The following is a 15,814-nucleotide window of genomic DNA, read 5'->3' as shown; positions in this document are numbered from 1 at the left end:
TTTTAGCCGAGCGGAACGTGGCATGAAGTGCTTCAATTATCCCTCGCTCTTGAAAACTCTGAGATCAGCCAGGTCGCTCCCGGTGTAGTGATCCTGCTGCAGTGAGCCTCACCGCTCCGTAACGTTCACACACAACATCAGTGACTTTAATTTTAATGCTAAGTGCATTCCGGTACCTGTGCTTGCTGCACGTTTAGTAAAAAAATTCGGTTCGGGTTCTGTAGCGAGTTCTTCACCCGTGGAGTTTCTGGAGGTTCTCCTCGATAAAAATGTCTTCAGAAGTAGACTGTTTCCTGAACGTTATGATTCGAGGGTTTTGAGGAGAACGTTTTCTAAACGTCATGGTTCCAGGAACATTTAGTAGAATATTGAGGGAATGTGGAGTATGTGGACGGTTCTTTATGAATAAGCTTGGCTCCAGCTTGAGAGAATAAATGAGAGGCTGTCAGTCAGACCTGTGTCTTTGCAAGCTGACATTTGGCAGATCAAGGCTAGAAGAGAGAAAGTGTGAGTGTGTGTGTGTGTGTGTGTGTGTTTAAGGGCATGAGAGGACTCTGGAGGCCCGTGGTCAGAGTCTGGCCTTATGTTATTTTTATTCCACCATCAATCATGTCATCAGCTTTAATCAGGCCTGAGAGAGTGGAGGAGGATTTTCTGGTGAATTGAGACTGACGGGTAATGACATTGACAATGACAAGAACGCTGTTTGTGAAGATGCTGCTGCTCTATTTTACTTGGAGATGACATGACAAGTAGCTTTCTTACACACACACACACACTCATCTTACACAAAATATAACGCCGGCTTGACAGTTTGATCGGCGCACAATTATTTCAGATAAAAGAGTTTCCACTAAAATCAGTGTTCGCTTTCCAATTATTTATGTAAAGAATACACCGCGGCATGTCGCTGTGATAAAGCGGAGCTCCTGTCCCCACCCCAGAGTGGACTTCTTTCCTGATGTGTTTTATTCCATTTAATTACAACGATCGCAATTCGTATATATTAAAGAACAACACGTCGTACGTTTTAATCTTTATTTTTAGTTACCGCTCTCACTCGGCAGCTGTAAACAGCCGTTCCCGTCCCAGCCTCTGACACTGGACTCCTTCCATAAATGTTACATACAGTCATGTGAAAAAATAAGTACACCCCATGGAAATTGTAGTTTCTTTTTTTTTTTTTTTTTTTACATATTTGGACATGCAAACGTTTGATCCTGTTCGAAACGGTGCCTGTTAATAAAGATGATACAAATTCATACAATTTGAATCAGGTGTTGAAGATGAAGATGGGTGCCAGTGATTAGGACCTGCTTAGGGAGTGCAGGTCGTATTTAATCCTTTCATATCTAGTGTCTGGTGTTCCCTTTGTTTTTGAGGTGTGTGGTGTCATCATGCCAGGATCTAAAGAGTTCTGTAAGCCCTTCAGAACACAAGTGGCTTGTGGCTTGTTATGAGTCTGGCGAGGGATTTAAAAAGATCTCCAAATTATTTGAAAGACATCATTCCACGGTAAGGAAAATCATCTACAAACGGCGCAGATTTCAAACGACTGCCAATTAGTCCAGGACTGACTGTCAAAGCAAATTCAGCCCAACAGCAGACCGTCTGATGCAAAAAGAAGTCTCCAAGAACCCCAAAATTTAATGACAGGATCTGCAGTAAGTCTTGCAGCTGTTGGTATCAAAGTGTATACGTCTGCAATCAGAAAGAGATTGCACAGATTTGACCTGCATGGAAGGCGTACCATGAAAAAGCCTTTGCAGATAGTTTACCTATATACCTTTATAATGAGCATATAGGCAAAGACCAGGCCTTTTGCAATAATGCGCTCTGGACAGACGAATCAAAGATAGAGTTGTTTGGCCACAGTAACAGCAGACATGTTTGGCGCAGAGCAAAGACAGATTTTCAGGAGAAGCACCTCATACCAACTGTGAAGCACGGTGGTGGAAATGTTATGGTTTGGGGTTGCTTCGCTTCGTCAGGGACTGGACAGCTTTCATTCATTGATTCAACTATGAATTCTGCATCATATCAAAGAGGGCTTGATGATAACGTGAAGCCGTCTGTCTGAAAGTTGAACTTGAACCGAAAGTGGACCTTTTTGACAGGATAATGATCCTAAGCACACGAGCGAATCCACCTCAAAAAGAAGAAATGCAGGGTTATGGAATGGCCGAGTCAAAGCCTGGATTTGAATCCCATTGAAATGGTTTTTGGGGATTTGAAACGGGAAGTACATGCTAGAAGACCCTCAAACATCTTCCGAATGAAAGAATATTGCATGGAAGAGCGGTCAAAAATTCCAGCAAGCCTGGTGGACAATTATGTAAAACACCTACAAGAAGTTATCTCTGCTAAAGGGGGCAATACTAGCTTCTGAGGCCGACCCCGTACTTACTTTTCCCACAGGCAAATATCATATCTATTGATATTTATGTTGAGTAAATGATTGAAAAACTAATTTTCCTTGTGGTTTTGATCAAATATATCAACTTTATTAATAGTCACTGTTTCAACGATGATCAAATATTTGCTCGTCCAAATATGTCAAAAATCCAACAATTTCCAGGGGGTGTACTTATTTTTTTCACATGACCGCATAAACATCTCAACAATCCAGAATTGTGTGAATCAGTGATGTGTTTACACTTAAAGACTAAACTATAAATAAGACTTCCTTATGTTTCCTTTTCACAGATGAATTTGTACCAAAACATCATTTGTAAAAGATTTGTTGAACGGTTGTTAAATTTGTGCGTATTATCTGCTACGTTTCTTTTTTCCATTTCCTTCTTCCACCAATTTCATCCGAAGTTCAAAAGGCACGCAGACGGTTAAGTTGTATTTCCCAGCAGCTTCTCCAGTGTGCGCTTCGTGCCTCCGAGGTTGCCATATCCTACCAGCAGATCTTATGAATCCCTCAGAGAACGGGAGTTTTTTTTTTTTCCCATTCAGACTACAAAGAAATCACTTTTCTTTTTTTCTTTTTTTACTTTGTCACAACTTATCAATCTGGAATCCAGCCACAAAGACTGGCTTTACTTGAATACCACAGTTGTGTAAGAAAAAAAAAAAAGATTTGCTGTAAAATAATCTGTGCACTCAGTTCACATGTTTCAGTTGAAAATGCTATTTTAATGGCGTGCAGATTAGCGCGAAGCGTCCGAGGTGAAAACGTTACGGCAGCTGCTGGGGCAGTGTGGGCGAGTCTCATGATGATTTATTTCATTATGTCATATTTATATATTTCATTTTGACCTCAAATAGTGTTCCATAGGGTGGGTGTGTGTGTGTGTGTGTGTGTGTGTGTGTGTGTGTGTGTGTGTGCATGAATTTCTGCAGGAAATATTGCTGTAGCAGCGAGAGAGGATTTAAATCAGCTCAGAGACGAAATCATGCAGGATGCTGTGGAATATCGCTGAGAAAGAAATGTCAAGTGTAAAAGTTCACAAAGAGCGGATTCTCATTTCTAATAAACCTGTCGATGTGTCTACCGAATCCGAATCCGAATCCGAGTCAAATCCATACTTCTGCTTCGTTTTGCTAAAGGTTGGGTTTGGTTTCACGCCGCACGTGATTAAATGAACCAAAAAAACATCGGCGGAGATGCAAAAGAACTTTAAGGAGAACTTTAGGAGAACACGAACAGTTTGGATCTAGGAATTTTCATCAGAAGTTTTGCTGAATGGCATGGCTCTAAAAACGTCTAGGAGAATATTTCATGAACCTTGTTGATCTAGAAATTTTTAGGAGGCTTTTAGGAGAACATTTTATGAACCACGTTGATTTAGGTACTTTTAGGAGAATGGTTCGTGAACCATATTGATCTAGAGACTTTTAGGAGGCTTTTAGGAGAGCATTTTATGAGCATCGTGGTTCTAGGAACATTTTATGAACCCTGTTGATCTAGAAAGTTTTAGGAGGATTTTAGGGGAACATTTTATGAGCAACATGGTTCTAGGAACTTTTAGGAGAACATTTTATAAGCCATGTGGATTGAGGAACTTTCAGGAGAACATTTTATGAACCATGTGGATTGAGGAACTTTCAGGAGAACATTTTATGAACCATGTTGATTGAGGAACTTTCAGGAGAACATTTTATGAACCATGCTAATCTTGAAACTTTTAGGAGGATTTTAGGAGAACATTTTATGAGCCATGCTGATCTAGGAACTTTTAGGAGAATGCTTCATGAACCATATTGATTGAGAAACTATTAGAAGGCTTTTAGGAGAACATTTTATGAGCATCATGGGTCTAGGAACATTTAGGAGAACATTTTAGGAACCATGTTGATCTAGAAAGTTTTAGGAGGATTTTTATGAGAACATTTTATGAGCAACATGGTTCTATGAACTTTTAGGAGAACATTTTATGAACCATGTTGATCTAGAAAGTTTTAGGAGAACATTTTATAAACCATGTTTATCAAGGAACTTTTATGAGGATTTTAGGAGAACAGTTTCTGAGCAACATGGTTCTAAGAACTTTTAGGAGAACATTTTATGAACTATGTTGATCTAGAAACTTTTGGGAGAACATTTTATGAGCCATGTTGAACATAATCTATTGTATGTTGTGCAGTTTCTAGCTGTAGGACATGATTCATGCAACATTTGGACTTGGACTTGTCTCAGTCTTGGGTATTCGTCTCATTAAATCTGGTCTTTTACAAATCTCCAGCCAGAGTTTGTAAGAATAATGTTCATCTTTTCTTTTTGCTTGCACAAAGTTTGATAAGAAGCAGTTCATTCTTCTAGAAAACAGTCCATTTACTGGAACAATGCGTGAATGAAGGTGACTAGTTGAAGTAAAGGAGTTGATACTTTCCGCTCTCGGTCTTGACTCGGTCTCGGTCTTGACTCGGTCTCGGTCTTGACTCGGTCCCGGTCTTGACTCGGTCCCGGCCTTGACTCGGTCCCGGTCTTGACTCGGTCTCGGTCTTGACTCGGTCCCGGTCTTGACTCGGTCTTGCCCCCCTTATGACTCAATCTCGACTCAATCTCAGCTAGTCCTGCTCGTGGATGTGACAGTGGAGTTCTTGCCTTCGGCGCTAGTAGCTGGAAACCACTAGCAGGTTGAATGAAGATGGTTTAATCTCTTATTCTGTTTATTTTTTTATTGACATTTTTAGAGAATGTCTTTAAAGCATGTTGTCACTGCTTAAATTAAATTTAATTCAAACATTTAATCTGACGATGTAAAATTTTCTCACTTTTTTAAAAAAAAACTTTTTTACAGTGAATGAGAGGAGCTGATTTGATTGGATATCAAACATCTAGCCACCATGAAGTTCAGAAAAAAAGTTCTCTAAAAGTTCCTAGAACCACAATGTTCAGAAAACGTTCTTCTAAAAGCTACTAGAACCGTACGGTTCAGAAAACGTTCTGCTACAATACTCCTCGCCAAAACTCTTGATAATGTATTCATTCTATGTTCATGAAAATATCAAGAAAACCTTGTCCTTGTGTCCTGACCATGAAAATAAGAACCTTTTGTGCGCTGAATGATAAATCAGGAGTACATCACTCAGACCAAGGCCTTTGCTGCTGGAACACTTTTCAGGTGGAAGGAAAAAATAAATCATCAGCCTGAAAGAGGTTTTGATGATGAAGTTAATCAGCAGCACAATCGCCGCAAATTTACTTTTTTAATTGTTCATTAATTTAATTACTCATTGGCGAAGTGCTGCGGGACAAGAGAAATAAAACTCTTCAGTCCATCCATCGCTTTGTTTTTCATTCCTTACTTATCCCATCTAAACCAGTCTGTAATCATTTGTCGTGTCTGTTACCTAGCAACCGAGATGTATTCCCTCAAATTCTACTAACAATTTCTACAACCATGATGTTCGGAAAACATTCTCGTATAATTGTACTAAAATTTCCTAGAACCGTACTGTTCTTTAAAAAGGCTCTACTAAATTTCTCCTAAAAGATCCTAGAACCATAGCGTTCAGAAAACCTTCCCTCAAAGTTCTGCTAAACGTTCCTAAAACCATGATGTTCAGACAACCACCTTCTCAAATTCTCCTAAAAGTACCGAGAACCACACCATACAGAAAACGCTCTCCTGAAGTTCTCCTAAAAGTACCGAGAACCACACCGTACAGAAAACGCTCTCCTGAAGTTCTCCTAAAAGTACCGAGAACCACACCGTACAGAAAACGCTCTCCTGAAGTTCTCCTAAAAGTACCGAGAACCACACCGTACAGAAAACGCTCTCCTGAAGTTCTCCTAAAAGTACCGAGAACCACACCGTACAGAAAACGCTCTACTGAAGTTCTCCTAAAAGTACTGAGAACCACACTGTACAGAAAACACTCTACTGAAGTTCTCATAAAAGTACCCAGAACCACACCGTACAGAAAACACTCTACTGAAGTTCTCCTAAAAGTACCGAGAACCACACCATACAGAAAACGCTCTACTGAAGTTCTCCTAAAAGTACCGAGAACCACACCGTACAGAAAACGCTCTCCTGAAGTTCTCCTAAAAGTACCGAGAACCACACCGTACAGAAAACACTCTACTGAAGTTCTCATAAAAGTACCCAGAACCACACCGTACAGAAAACACTCTACTGAAGTTCTCCTAAAAGTACCGAGAACCACACCGTACAGAAAACGCTCTACTGAAGTTCTCCTAAAAGTACCGAGAACCACACCGTACAGAAAACACTCTACTGAAGTTCTCCTAAAAGTACCAAGAACCACACCGTACAGAAAACGCTCTACTGAAGTTCTCCTAAAAGTACCGAGAACCATGACAATCAGCAAACATCCTTATAAATTTCTCCTAAAAGTTCCTTGAAGCATACCGTTCTAATAATATTCTCCTCAAATTCTTCTCAGTATTCCGAGAACCATACGAGTCAAAAACAATCTCCTAATGTGTTGTTGTTGATTTTTAAGTAGAGGTGCGTACACTCACTGCACTCAGCGCTGCACTCTACACACACAGATCTGTCTATTTCACGGCTCTCACTTTTCTAGAGCATGAACGTTAAACCTCCAGTCGTCTTCTTTTCCTCGCTCACTTCCTGTGCAGCTCCAAACATCCGAAGCTGAAAAGCCAAATCTCCTTTTCCTTTTTTCCCCGTCCACAAATCCCCCATGCCTCACTTTGCTTTAGTGATCCTCATGCTCTTGTGGTCTATTTATTTCTCTGTTCATGCATTTTCATCGAAATCCTATTAGAGACTTTATTATACACAGCAGCAAACAGAACACAATCCCACACTATAATGTATATCGATCTGGCTTTATGGCTCCGTGCTATAAATATGAGCGGGTGATTTTGCACGCCACTCGGTCATATTTTGGAGCTGACGTGATCAACGTGAGCAGCGTGATGAATGAGAGAGACGGGGTGTGTGAAGGGGTTGCTGCTTTTCAGAGCTTGGGACAGTGGGGGGAAAAAAAGGAAAGTTCTCTGTGAGCATGAATGAGGAGAGGAATGTGCGCTCTGGCACGCAGAAAAGCTTAATTAATTAAAAGGACTAGTGGAAATATTGACATTTCGCTCGGATGGAACTGCATTAGCAGATGCTCGCCTGTTATTGTCATTGCAAATCTCCAGGGTCTTTAATTAGTTTCGTATTTTGTCAAACTCAAGGTTCTGTTTATTGTTAATTCACTACGTGACTGTGTCGGTCCACCGTGTTGCCATGGTTCTCTAATTACAACATGTCCTGTGAATTTTAACGATCAGGCCCATGGGAAGCGGATGACACGGAGACCTCGAGTCCCCCATTAAGTCTTAACCGGGGGTGATGAGTTATAAAACGTATAAATATAATCTATAATCTGAAATAATCATGTGATAGCAATTCCAGAAGATGCTTTGTGTTCTTAGAAATATATATACCACTATAAAACTGTAGCATGGAAACAGTGGAACCGTCTGAAATGACGATCTGATGAAGTCTTGAATTCTGGATTCTGATTGGTCCAATCGCAGGTTTATGTATAATTAATGGGCTTGTTCTAATAGGTTATTGTTTCCATAGTAACAGCTCGTACACAGGGACTCGTACAGCGCAAGCGCATTTGATAATGAACCGATTAAATATCGCATGTAATCGTTGTTTTTGTATCGTCGGTGGAAGGAGTCTCCAGTTTCAGTGCTTTCTGATGATTTTCTGATATCTTCAGGACTGAGGAGATCAATCTTCTTTGTAGGTTTTTTGTCTTTGACTTTGAGAGAGAGGGAAAAAATGGCTGGTGAGGGAACGACTGTTTATAGCTGCTAGCGTAAGTGACAACAGGAACTACAGTAACTTGTTTCCTGGACGTTAAATGTAACTTCAGTATTAAAAGAAAAAAATACCAGATGTTGGTCTTTATTAAATAAAATATTGTATTAATAGGTAAATTGCTGTGGCAGGCCTACATGATGAATGAAACACTTGGGGACGTGCTGTTATAAGAACATAATCAACTCCCTCCAGGATTTTGTGATTTTACGATCACAGAAATTAACGCAAAATTGAGGAAACTACAATATTTTGAGGAGCTTGGAATTTTTCAAAATGACTGCAGATTTTCCACAGATTTGGGCTGAGACGCGTCACGTGACGTCATCGCAAACGCGCATTCAGCCAAAACCATCTTTGATTCACATGACATCCTTTGATGATTGAACATGAAACTCAAATGTCAAGCCTCATCACTTACAGAACAACGTCTCCCTTCTGATTCTGTAAAATTAAACAATATTTATCACCAAATATTGGGGGAGATATCAGGGTCCACTCAATTAAACGACAGAACACGATTCACAAAAAGAATTTGTGGAGACATAACTCAACTCCTTTTCCCAGAGGCCTCCAAATGGAATATATTTGTGATGTCGTACTCCACAGCAGTGGTTAATGGCTCGTCTGAAATTAGACACTCTGGGATTTAAGAATTTGCAGTATTTCCTAAGCATTTCAATTTGTATCTAACCTACAAGGTTAAAAAGCTTTAGTTGTGCTGTTGGTTTTATCTCTGTACCAACCTTAGTTGCCCAGCAGGGGGCTCACACCCCTCCCTCTTTCCATCACCCTGCTCACCATCAGCTCAACACAGAGTCATGATACTCTACACACAGAAACCCAGCAGTGTCTTGACTAATCTTATAACAGACTTGATAAAATAATTAATTTGTTTATGCTGATTGAAAATGTCTGATGAGTCAGTGAACACCAGCGTACTGCGAGAAAGGATTAAAATGGAAGTTTGATATTTTTCCCATTGACTAACATGGGAATGGGCGGGGTTAAAATTGTTCTACAATAAGCCACTAGAGAGCCTCGGAGACATTTCGGCTTCACTTTTGGATCCCTGTTACGACGCCCACCCTTTTACTCTATAAAAGGGTGTTTACTATATAAAAAAATTAAAATACAACAAAAATTCATCCTCACGAAAAAAAAGTGAAAAGGTTTAAAAAATAAAGTGAAAAATTTCGCCACCTTTGAGGGCAAAACTGTTTTTCGTGTATACAGAGAAAAAATAATGTTTTCTGACAAAAATGTTAAAGTTCTATGAAGACCCTACAACAGTGTTTCCGTATCAGAAAGGGATCCACATCAAATCTTGTTCTGGAACCTAAGAAAAGAGCGCTAAGAGCTTCACGCTGCGGGAGCGCCCTCGCACGTGACAGGTTTATAGGCCTGCCGTGATCAGGTGACGTGGCAGTTAAGAGCGTCACTTGATATAATAATTGCACCTGTGAACCGCGCCATCAACATCTATGATCTGAAGCGAAGAGGCAATTCACAGGCCTGCCCCAGTATGACAAAGCTACGCAACGTCTCGTTCCCTTCTCAAGGAACAGGGTTACATGTATAACCCAGACGTTCCCTTTCAAAGGGAAGTCAACGTTGTGTGAGCTTCACGCTGTGGGAATGAGAATACCCACTCCGTCATACTGAGTGTACGGCCTGTTCAAAAGATCCAAGCCTGAGGGTCACTGCAAGACACAGGAGCCGGGGGCGGAATGTATATCCAGGCTGTAATATCGAATGAATGTATGTGGTGTAGACCACCCTGCAGCAGCACACACATCATGTAAGGGTACCCCTTTGGACAAAGCCTTTGCGGAGGCGACGCCCCTAGTGGAATGAGCCCTTATGACCAGAGGTGTAGTGAGATCGCGTGCTTCATAAGCGATAGAGATTGTTTCCATTATCCAATTAGAGATGCGCTGCTTTGACTTCAGCATCACCTCTACTGTCGCCGCCAAAGCAGACCAGCAGCTGCTCCGACATATGCCACTGGCCGGGGCGGTGGACGTAAGTACAGAGAGCCCTTACTGGACACAGTAATTTGTAATTTCTCTTGTTCCTGTGTGAGGAACTGAGGAGGGCAGAAAGCTTGCAACAGCACAGGCTGGGCAGCATATGTAGGGACTTTATGAATACAATCCGGCCTAGGATATAGGAAGGTGTTCGCTAATCCAGGGGCAAAGTCAAGGCAGGAAGGGGCAACAGAGAGAACTTGTAGATCTCCTACTTGCTTGAGAGATCTCAGGGCCAGCAGAAGAGCTACCTTTTTAGTCAGAAGCTTCTTGGAGACTGACTCTAAGGGCTCAAATGGGGCAGCTGATAGACGTTCCAGGACCACAGAAAGGTCCCAGGAAGGTATGCATGGTCTGCAGATGGCCCTCAGCCGCCTGACACCATGCATAAACCCCGATGTTAGAGGATGTTAGAGGAATCCTTTCTGATATAGGAAAACACTTTGATGTTGGGTTTCAGGTAAGGATACATCTCTTAAAAACCTTGAACCTAGAACACTTACAGGCTTTTCTGATTGAACTTCAAAAGTTCTTAAATGTTATGTGTAAAACTTGGGTGATTCCCTATCAGAAAGGGCTCCAAGTCAAACCCCATTCTGGAAGCTAAGAACCTTTAAAGAAAAAAAATGTCCTACTTCTTACTTGTGTTTTTTTCTTCTTTTCATTTTTATTTTTGTTTTCACTAGAAACAGAATAAAGGGATTCTTTAAGGGTTCTTCACTTTCCAAAATGGGCTTGAACTGTTTCCGATAGAGAACCACTTTGCTGAAAGGTACTACACAGAACACTTAAGGGTTCTTAAGTTGTACTGAATGCATTTCAGCTAGCGCACCATGCTGTAGAGTTTAATTTCATCTCCTGGTTGTTGTTTTTTTTTTTTTAGACTTTTTTAGACAAAATTGACAGATATTTATCAGATTTATTTGATGAGGGGAAAAAAAACTAATAAGGAAAGAAAAATGGAATAAATTCAGTGTGAAAGTGCCTGAGCGGGCAAGGTACGCAAACCGATTCCTCAAAGGGGCGCTAAACCAGAGTCCGAGCCAGGTTTTAATTATCTCGGAAATTCTCAAGAAGTCCCTTTGCTCAGCTTTTGGCTGCTTTCACCGAAGCGAACTCTCCTGCTGCAGCGGCACTCGCTGGTACACGCCGCTTCAATCAGGCGTTTACATGCAGTTGCCATAACAACAATAAAACATCACACTAAGGTCAATGCTTGTCGGAAACCAGAATGGAACATTTCATCACATTTAAAAGGTGTTATTGTTAATATTGAGGCAATTAAGACGCCCTGAAGCTATAAAGAAGTGATATGTGACCTGTTCTGTCAAGCTAAAAGGCATCCGTCAACGTAGTGATGACCGTCATTCCGCGTCGTCTCCAACAACGTGATTAGCATGAGGACTTGCACAATCAAGGACGGAAATAAACACCTGTGCTGTCTTTTTTTAACGCAAAATATCAACAGAAAGGATCACCCTGCCATAGAATCTCACGTTTCTACATCTATAACGCTTCATATTTTATTTTGTTTTTGACAAGCGATCCACTGAAGCAGGGGGGTTTTGCAAGAGGAGGCTGCCAAGTTTTCTTCTACATCAAAGCCTGAGTCATCACAGGGAACATGAGATCCCACGGGATTCGCTGCGGGCGTGCGAGCGAGTGGAAGTCAAAAAGGACTGACAGGTGAGGCGCTGAACTGAAGGAAAGGTCAAACAATGCGGATGATAAGCCTGAGATATTTGAATTAAAAAAAAAAGGTTCCTGACCTTGTTGGAGATGTAATTCGCTTTCATGAAGGTCACGAATCATCACCGCAGGACAGGGGTTACGCAGGGGTATTGTCCTACACGATTATCGAATTCTAGATTCTGATTGGTCCGAGTGTTTTCTATAACAGCAGCTCTGACCCTAGTGCCGGTTTATATTAATGCGCTCGTTCTATTGCGTCACCGTTTCTATAGTAACAGCGCGTTCACGGGGACGTGTACCGTGTTCAGACGCTCTGATAATAAACAGATTAAAACTTTGTCGATATGATGTGGTTTTCTGTAAGGAGAAATGTGTTTATTTAACATTTATGGAAGGAGTCTCCAGTGTCAGAGGTAACGCTGTAACTTTACGTTTTCCCACATCTTCCCACAGGACAGACGAGTTTACACTTCTTTGTGGTTTGTCTTTCAAGAGAACTTCACGAGAGAGAGAATAAAGAGAGGACTGTTGAGAGAGCGACTGATTAAAGCTGCTGTAAGGTAAGTGAGAACAGGAACTTGTTTCCAACACTATTCCATTAAAGAGATGAAAAGCATGCCGTGTTGCTCTTTAGAAAATAAAAAATTCTCATCTTTGATAAATGCGTGTGGCGTAAGAGGAATAAAACACTTTAGGATGTGCTGTTATTGGAAAATAATCAACTTCAGGGTGGAAACAGTAACGGTATTTCTGTTCAAGTCAACAAGTAGATGAATAACAGCAGCGTTCCGCGATCACGAGCACCAAACATGCTCGTGATCAAACTGGTGCTACGTGTAATGACCGTGTGATAAACGGTAAATGGTGCACTTATATAGCGCTTTTATCCAAAGCGCTTTACACGGTGTCTCATTCACCCATTCACACACTCACACACTCACACACCAGTGGTAGCAGAGCTGCCATGCAAGGCGCTAACTTGCCATCGGGAGCAACTTGGGGTTCAGTGTCTTGCCCAAGCACACTTCGGCATGTGGAGTCACGTGGGCTCTACCACCTGAGCCACAGCCACCCATGTGATATTTTTGGACCAATCACAGACAGAGAGAGGATTCAGGATTCAGGAGGCATTTACGCTTTCTCAGTAACGTGACAAGCTGGTGTTTTTTCTCTAGATAAGCGAAACACTTTTTAAGGCGATGTCTGTATCAAAACAATTTATATTTGGTTTGTTACCAACGGTAACGGTTTGTAACAGGCTTTGATCATTAATAATTGATTATAACTCATCTGTTATTGGTTATTACCAGGCTAACGATATACGCATCATCAGTGTCGGGTTTAATCTAGGACACGTGTGGATGATTGATTGCTCTCCATCAGGCATTACTGAGTTAAATACATGTGGCTCTGGGCCAGAAATCACACTCTCACTTTCTAGTGCACGTCACCGTTCCTGACTTCCTCATTTAATAAAGACTTAACAGACAGTATAGGAGAGTCTATGCAGCGATAAAACACCAGATTACTTTCCTATAACAGCATGTCCTAAAGTGGTTTATTCTATATTATTCCTGTTATGCCTTTGAAATAAGTTGGTTCCTGTTCTCACTTACGTTATAGCAGCTATAAAAAAAAAAAAAGTCGTTCCTTCACCAGCCTTCTCTTTATTCTCTCTCTTTAAGTTAAGAACTTCACCATATTAGCAATGATTTATCTGTTTATGTGGAGCGTCCGCCGTACAAGTCCCGGGGAATTAGCTGTTACTATGGAAACGATCCACGTGTGTCCACGTGCTGCTATTAACATAACTTACAAATCGTTTCAGTTTCATCCACATTATAAAACACAAGTTTTATTCGAACCTGAGCGATGTTGCTGATATCGAATCATGAAGAATGTCTGAGAGAATCGCAAGAATGACGCATTTCCAAATTCTTTATTATTCAGCTTCTTTTTAAACAACATGCTTCATTCACGTTTTGTAAATTTTATGTGAAAAGAGGCTTTTTTTATAGTTTTTTTTTTAACTATTTTGTAGCGTAAACCTCACCAAATAAATAAATAAATAAATAAAATATTTATTTATTTATTTATTTATTTATTTATTTATTTATTCATTTATATATTTATTATTATTTACATAGAGTATTTTATTAATAATATTTTTTCATTTATTTAATTTCATTTTCTTGCTCTTGTTGCTTTTTAAATACCTAATTTATTTATTTATTTATTTTTAAACAAAGCTTTTGAGGTTATTTTTCTTCATATTTCCACTATCAAAAAAATTGTGATATAATGTTATGATACATTTTTTCAGTATGCATCTTCACTCAGCTTCTGCCAAACTGAAAGAGTAGACCAACTTTATTTTTTTTTTAAATATATAAGTAAAAAATTTTCAATAAAAACGCTCACTTGGATGCAGAATCCAAGCAGAGACCCACAATACGTCACAGAATTGATTAATAAATACTGTGTAAATCATTTGAGTAGCACCACAATTCAGAAATAGAAAGCTGAAGCGCTTACACTTAAATAAGTGTCAATAATTTCCCAACCCCTCCCTCCGCACTAGTCAGGATTCATACATGAGCACTGTATTAGTCTTTTACTCGTTTGGATTCGTCCCAATAAAGGACACGGCACGTCCCAGAGGACCCAAGTCAACGTTAAAGTCTTCTCCGCTCATCTAATTAGGGGCCTCGTCTCGATAAATCATCCTCCAGAGAAGCGCAGAAGAAGAACGCTTTAATTAATCGTTACTCATCAAGCAGTCACAGGAAAAGAAAAAATATTCGCTCCGTATGTACCCTTGTCTCTGTTCAACCGGAGAACCTGCACATATCCATACACACATACACACACTGTAACACAGAGCCATCGATTAGTGCCGCAAACCACAAAGAACAAAACTTACAGTATTAAACCCACAACAAAAAAAAAAACCTGTTTCGATCTCGCAGCCCGGATCAAATCGGGATGGAAAAGTTGAGCCACTGATCCTCGTTCAGCTCTCCAAGAGCTCGGTCTAATTCCACAACACCTCAGAGATGAATGGAATCGAACATCATCATCACCATCATCTTCATCATCATCATCATCACCATCATCACGCACAAAGCTGCTGTGTCCCCCCAAAAAACCCCAGACAGAGGTCTGGAATGCAGAGAACGCAACAAAAAAAAGAAAAGGAAAACAAAAAAGCTTTAAATCTGCACTGACCTGCTGTTGAGGCTGAAATCAGGCAGGAAGAGAAGGATGCAGACGGCTCCGAGGAATTTCATCTCTCGCTCTTTTGCTCTCCGTGTGCTCTGTGTTTCTTTCTGTTCTGTTCTTCTTGCTCTCCTCGTCCCTCTCCCTCCTCCCTCTCGTCCTCGGCGCTCTCTCTCTCTCTCTCTCTCTCTCTCTCTCTCTCTTGCTTGCTCTCAGCGCAGGCGCTGTACAGCGTTGTGTGTGTGTGTCTAAGTGTGCGTGTGTGTGTGTGTGTGTGTGTGTGTGTTAAATAACAGTAAAAGCGAGACGGTGGGTCTCAGAGACACAGATTGAGATGGACAGAAAGGAGAAATGATGAACGATGTCATCGCCACTTCAGCCGCTATCAGCTCTAATCCTTTATAAAGCACTTCATGGACCTGTCTTTATAACTCAAGTAATCCACAACACAAGGTGGCGCTATGGCACTCAAGTAGCCTTTATTTATATTAACAGCTAATTTGTAAGTCATAAACTCTCAAGTCTGACTTTTACCTCAACATCGATAATTTTCCTGTTAGAGCACGCTGCAGAGTGTTTTATTCCTCTATGACATGCAGCTCGTAT

The 15,814-nt window shown here is 40.7% G+C and overlaps 1 protein-coding gene across 3 annotated transcripts in view; it reads right to left on the bottom strand.

The window, feature by feature from the left end:
- The window catches only part of luzp2 (leucine zipper protein 2), a 106,689-nt gene extending 91,313 nt beyond the window's left edge, over window positions 1-15,376 (bottom strand). For all 3 annotated transcript variants that reach the window (XM_053622475.1, XM_053622476.1, XM_053622474.1), the window contains exon 1: window positions 15,218-15,376. In XM_053622475.1, the coding sequence (XP_053478450.1) occupies window positions 15,218-15,279 (62 nt within the window). In that variant the 5' untranslated portion in view covers window positions 15,280-15,376. The remainder of the gene's footprint in view (window positions 1-15,217) is intronic.
- Window positions 15,377-15,814: the final 438 nt, after the last annotated feature.

The sequence above is a fragment of the Ictalurus furcatus genome, chromosome 4 (genome assembly GCF_023375685.1).
Source record: "Ictalurus furcatus strain D&B chromosome 4, Billie_1.0, whole genome shotgun sequence".
NCBI classification, from domain to species: Eukaryota; Metazoa; Chordata; class Actinopteri; order Siluriformes; family Ictaluridae; genus Ictalurus; species Ictalurus furcatus.
This window is presented reverse-complemented; position numbering and strand designations above follow the sequence as displayed.